Below are 5,846 nucleotides of genomic sequence, written 5' to 3'. Positions count from 1 at the left end.
ATTGTGGTGGTACTTTCTTCCGCAAAAGATCTCTACCTAGAAATTTAAGTTGCAGCAGGTGATACCAGAAATTATTACCATTTTACTAAAATATAAAAATATGTGTTCCTATCTACGTCTAGTTATAAAGTTAGCAATATGTTGCGAATCAACCTGTGATTGGATGGTTAGGGGGACGACAGTATCCCTGGCCCACCAGAGTTCAAGTTACAGAGATTTTTTTCCGAGACTTGACGCTGGTGCTCGCATTTTCATGGATTTATTTTAGCCCTTCCGACGATGTGTGTTCAGTGGAAGGAGGCGTCTGTGGCGACTCTGTCAATCTCAGAATAATGTGCGGGCTCGATCTTTCGAAATTATAAGCGTCTTCGTCTATACTGTGTTCAAAGAAAGAAGTTAGAAATATGTTTTTTCTTTTCTTTTCAACAGACATCGCAATCACGTGAAACCCCTAATATCTTATGCTCCATCCGTCTCTATCGAAAGAAGGATAAACTGCTCAATTGGCCAACAACGTCAACGAAGGAAAGAAAACCATCTAAAAGCAGATTCCATACCACCACGTCATTTTGTAGGATTCCTTTCTTGTGTCGCTGAAAATTACACGACGGCCAAGTTTGATTACAAAAAACCAAGAATTAATCCTCCTCATAAAATGGAAACCACCCAAGAACTCGACGAGACTTTGGGTTCCTTTTTGCAAAATTAGTCCAAAAATTTCAGTGAAAATTTTGAACTAATTCGATTTGGGCTCAAGGCAACGAGAATGTTGGCGTGGCAACCGAGGCCTCAATGTCCGGAGGAAAGAAAGGAAAACACAAAGCCAAAGCCAATCCAGTCAGACGGATTAATTAGCAGATGATGATGATTATCGGGTGATTAACTAATCAGCATAATTATTTCCCCTTTATAATTAAGAAGCAGTACTACATACAGCTCCGCCGCCCTTCTCTTCCCCCTTCCTCTCGCATCCCACCTATTTCCACCGCCACCACCACCACCGCGCCACCGCCGGCCGCCTCCAGGGACAGCGAGCGAGAGGGGAGGGAGGGGCCTCGCCGGAGAAGATGGTGGACGTGTCGCGCGTGCAGAAGGAGCTGACGGAGTGCAACCGGGACTCGGACATCTCCGGCGTCTCCATCGCGCTCCACGACGGCGGCTCCAGCATCACCCACCTCACCGGCACCATCGCCGGGCCCCGCGACAGCCCCTACGAGGGCGGCACCTTCCGCATCGACATCCGCCTGCCAGGTCTCGCCATCTCCCCCTCTCCCTCCTCTCCGTGTACGCCTGGCCTGGGGGATCCCGCCTCCGGCCCGCGATTCCGCTCCGGGATTCTGCTAGATTGGGATGCTGCGCGGCGCGATTCGTGCGGATCAGGCTAGGGTTTTGTGCGCGCCCTCCCTCGATCGATCTTCCAGATTAGGATCTGTTTGGGCAGGCGTCCGTGACCGCGGTAGCTCTTCCGGATTGTTTGCGCCGACAGATTTGCATCTTCAGGTTAGATGTATACATGCGATTCAGGTTGTGTTTTTGTAATGTGAAGAGATTGTGGCGTTGAGCAGCACCATGTAAACATCCCGGATCGTAGGCCACGGATTGCTAGCCGAACACCATGCTGTTGGACCAAAAAGAATCATCTGTGTCCATTTTCTCATAAAAAACTGATCTTTGTTGCTTGTTACAGAACTGTACATCACTATAAGGGCAAATTTTATAATTTGCCACCCCTTACCTCCCCCTTTCATAATTTGCCCCCCCCCCCCCCCTGAGAATGACAGGTGGGGCCCGGGCCCGGGCCCGCCCGTCATTGAGACAATGGGTGGCAAATTGTGGAAGGGGGAAGTAAGGGGTGGCAAATCATCAAATCGCCCCACTATAAGCTACTCCCTCCGTTCTAAAATAGATGACTCAACTTTGTACTAACTTTGTACAAAGTTGAGCCATCTACTCCCTTCGTTCCTAAATACTTGTCTTTCTAGGCATTTCAACAAGTGACTACATACGGAGCAAAATGAGTGAATCTACACTCTAAAATATGTCTACATACATCCGTATGTAGTAGTCATTTGAAATGTCTAGAAAGACAAATATTTAGGAACGGAGGGAGTATTTCGGAACGGAGGGAGTAATAACCAGCAGCCAAAGCAGGAGCTGTGGAAAATGCTGCTATTGTCTAACTGACTGCCCTGTGGTCTTTGATTGGCAGGTGGCTACCCCTTTGAGCCTCCTAAGATGCAGTTCATCACCAAAGTATGGTACGCAAGCTATCCTTCTCCCTGTGATTTGTTTGTATTCCCCTCCTTTTGTATGCCTTGGTGAAGGAGGATCTGAATGTTCCTTGTCTGTAGGAATGCATTACTCTGAGCCAACAATTGCAAATATTTGATATGGTTTTCCAAGTTCTTATATTTGTTGCTGTTTAACCAAATATGGTCATTACCAGTAGGACATTGTTAATCAAATTAATGCAACAAGCAGAAAATCTGCTGTTTCAATGTTGGCATAGTCTTAAGGTATTGTTATGAATTTACTCTTCAAATGGGGGCGAGTCTCCCAATCTTCAAATATATGTGATATCTATCCAATGTTCTTGTATTTGCAATGAGTCAACTGCTGCTTCCTGACTGGCAAGTACAAGTCACTCTATCTACAACTCTGATTTGTGCTCAACCTATGTTGAAGGCACCCGAATATTAGCAGCCAAAATGGAGCAATTTGCTTGGACATACTGAAAGATCAGTGGAGCCCAGCCCTTACCTTGAAGACAGCATTGCTATCCCTTCAAGCTCTTCTTTCTGCTCCTGCCCCTGATGATCCTCAGGATGCTGTTGTTGCACAACAGGTCTAACTCAATCTTTACTTTTTATAGTTCCATGTTTTTAACACACAACTTATGCCCGGGGGCTACTGTGCATTGGAGAGAAAACAAACTGAGATTTTCTATTCCTCGGGCGATCTTCTAACCATTGAGTCATTGACTCAGGCATTTCTTTCTCCAGGAGTTCAGTTGTGTTCTTGTTATTGTTCGTATGTTTTGCCTGGGCTACTGAGCATTTAACACCCCTATTCCTGTGGCAATTTTGGTTGTCCGTACATGTCAATCAATACACAGCCGTGGTCACCATTGTGGTTGGGTTTTAAGGTTTATGGGCATTTAATACCGGCTATGCTGCGTGCTCTATGTATACTTGGTGCTAGATGACACGGTATGGTGTACGGTAGTTCTGGTTAGTTAGCAATCTTTTCAGCACTCAGCGCTTTCTACTCTGTGTATGTCATGTAATTGATAGTACACTTAAAGTTTAGAATGTGTCTTCCAATCAGCTCTTCAGTAAGATGCAATGTTTTACCAGATTGTTTACTAACCTAACCAGGTCGGTAATGCCATCCAGTGCTAATAAAAGAATTCCACATGGTGTCCTTAGCGAGTAAAAGTTAAGATTGGTTGGGCATATAAGCAACAAACTCAGCTGGGTGCTTTATTTTTTAGTGTACCGTGTTTGCTGGATGAGAGAAGTCCACATTACAACCCTGAACTCGGTTTAAGAATCAACCCTAAATTACAAAACTGGTCGAAACACACCCTGAACTAATGACCAGGTTCAGGAATCAACCCTGCACTCGGTTTTGACCACACCTGAGGCGGTTTTGACCGCGTTGACTGTTGACTTGGCAGTGCCATGTCAGCAAGTAGGGCGGCATCTCTCTCTCTCTCTCTCCCCCCCCCCCTGAGCCCAAGCCCTCCCCCACAGCAGCCGCCACCGGGGCTGTCCTCACTCGGTCCGACGGCGGTGACGCATCTCCACCGCGTCTACGAGCTTGAGCTTGAACAGTCGCCGGAGCCAGCACCTCCCCTGCTTGCAGCTGACGTGGATCCGGTAGCCACCATCGTCCCCGCGTGCCGCCGGCGTGGGCCCGGTCACCACTGTCGTGTCCATCATGCTGCCCGAGAAGCTCTGTTGCTACTACTGTCCAAAGCATGTCACGGACACGCAGTCGGCTGCCCCTCCCATCAATTCCAACCGTGGGTGTCGGGCCGAAGCAAAGAAGAGGCACGTGCCGGTGGTGTAGTGCCGCAGCGCGGCGTGGGATCAACAGCAGCAGCAAGCCGTGGCGTTGTCCAGATGCGGGAGAGTAGCGGCAGCAGGCAGCACCGTCAGGCTAGATGCGGGAGACCAGCTCTCGCTTCCTCCGTGCTGCCCCGATTCCCGCCGTGATTTCGTGGGAGCCGAGGAAGACGAGTTCGCAGATGCCTACTGGTCCTTCTTCGCTGTGCTGCTCGTGCTCCGCCAGCATGCCGCCATGACAACGCCAAGCTCGCCTCCGGTGCCCGCGTCCATGCCCATGCAAGCGGAGCGGGGCAGAGGAGAAGAGCTTACCGCGTCACTACGATCCAAGAGTCCGGCAAACGAGTCTTGGTTGTCAAGGGCGGCGTCGGGCGCATGGACAGGAGACAGCTTGGGCTCGGGCGCGTGGACATGAGAGGATGTGATGGGGAGGGGTTCAGGCTCGAGGCGCGGTGCGGCGGTGGACGGGTCAGGGGCGGCCGTGGCTCTGTGGGGATAAACTCGGGCATAAGGGAAAGAGAGAGACACGAGCCAGCTGCTTTCCCTAACTCAACGACTCATCTCACCTTGCTGACGTGGCACTGCCCAGACACCGGTCGATGCGATCAAAGTGCTTCATCTGGTAAAAAATTGAGTGCAGGGTTGATTTCTGAACCTGGTCGTTAGTTCAGGGTTTGTTTTTGATTGGTTTTGTAGTTTAGTGTTGATTCTTAAACCAAGTGGCGCAAGTTCAGGGTTGTAATTGGACCTCTCTCTTTACTGGATAAGTACTTGTTTAGTCAGTCTAGGCAGGTTCATAGTCTAGAAGTGACCATATTACTTGGTTAGTCGGTCTAGGCAGGTCCACAATTAGCTATGCTCCATGGCTGGCCTAAGACCTGAGTGGGCCCTTTCTGTTGTTTGGTACTGTCATTCAACTGATACAGTGCACAAGCATAATAAGGCCTGACGTTTCGCTATGATAGGTATTCATGAACAGAGCAGACCTGGAAATGCTTATGGATTTCGAGACAGTGGTCTTGAATGTCAGGTTATCAGACTCGCTGTTGCATTCCACTAATTATTTTTCTTTGCATTTATGTTTGCAGTATCTGCGTGACAAGGCCACATTTGTCAGTACTGCTCGCTATTGGACCGAGGCATTTGCAAAGAGTGACTCCACCGGCATGGAAGAAAAGGTACGGTTATCCAGCTGTATATCATGTACTGGAGAGCTATCTATTTGGATGAACCTTAGCAATATCCTGTCTGTGCGAGTGCAGGTGCAGAAGCTGGTCGAGATGGGCTTCCCCGAGGATATGGTGAGAAGCGCCCTGATGAGTGTGAACGGCGACGAGAACATGGCTCTCGAGAAGCTCTGCTCTGGCTGAAGGCCCTATGTGGCCTATAAGAAGTGTAAATTGCTTGCCCATTCATTACGGAACAACGATCCTAGCTAATGCTCCTGTTATGCCATTCCGGTTTGGCCTATAGGAGCGATATATATATATATATAGTGGACTGAACCATGGGACTGAACTGAAGAGTGCCTATCATAACTAGACAGATTGTCTACCTTATCTTCTCATTCTCATGGTTCCTCCCCTGTCAACCATGACCCTGAATTAGTAGCAGGGTCATGTCGGATTTCGCCCCATTTGTGTCTGATTCAAAGCGTCTGTTTGGCAAATAACCTGATGAATCCGGACGTGATGGGTCATATATCGGGTAGAGTTGTGATCTTGGCTGTTCCTGTGTCCTGGAAAGCCTGTGTGTCCGGTGACTGTGACACGAGTT

General features: G+C 48.8%; 1 protein-coding gene across 1 annotated transcript; it reads left to right on the top strand.

The window, feature by feature from the left end:
• The first annotated feature begins 924 nt into the window (after positions 1-924).
• Positions 925-5,637, top strand: LOC123063178 (ubiquitin-conjugating enzyme E2 27). The gene is made up of 5 exons (XM_044486910.1): positions 925-1,251; positions 2,210-2,258; positions 2,686-2,845; positions 5,159-5,248; positions 5,333-5,637. The coding sequence occupies exons 1-5, from the start codon at positions 1,068-1,070 to the stop codon at positions 5,438-5,440; spliced, it is 591 nt and encodes a 196-aa protein (XP_044342845.1). The 5' UTR covers positions 925-1,067; the 3' UTR covers positions 5,441-5,637.
• Positions 5,638-5,846: the final 209 nt, after the last annotated feature.

This window comes from Triticum aestivum, chromosome 3A (assembly GCF_018294505.1).
Source record: "Triticum aestivum cultivar Chinese Spring chromosome 3A, IWGSC CS RefSeq v2.1, whole genome shotgun sequence".
In the NCBI taxonomy this organism is placed as follows: Eukaryota; Viridiplantae; Streptophyta; class Magnoliopsida; order Poales; family Poaceae; genus Triticum; species Triticum aestivum.
The sequence above is the reverse complement of the archived record's forward strand: the minus strand, read 5'-3'. Positions and strand labels throughout refer to the sequence as shown.

What these genes read in the sequence shown, in the direction of transcription:
- LOC123063178 (XM_044486910.1), top strand. Translation starts at nt 1,068, where the DNA reads ATGGTGGACGTGTCGCGCGTGCAGAAGGAGCTGACGGAGTGCAACCGG. An exon ending in CATCGACATCCGCCTGCCAG is followed by an intron (nt 1,252 to 2,209) that starts GTCTCGCCATCT and finishes TTTGATTGGCAG; the next exon opens with GTGGCTACCCCTTTGAGCCT. An exon ending in CCACCGGCATGGAAGAAAAG is followed by an intron (nt 5,249 to 5,332) that starts GTACGGTTATCC and finishes GTGCGAGTGCAG; the next exon opens with GTGCAGAAGCTGGTCGAGAT.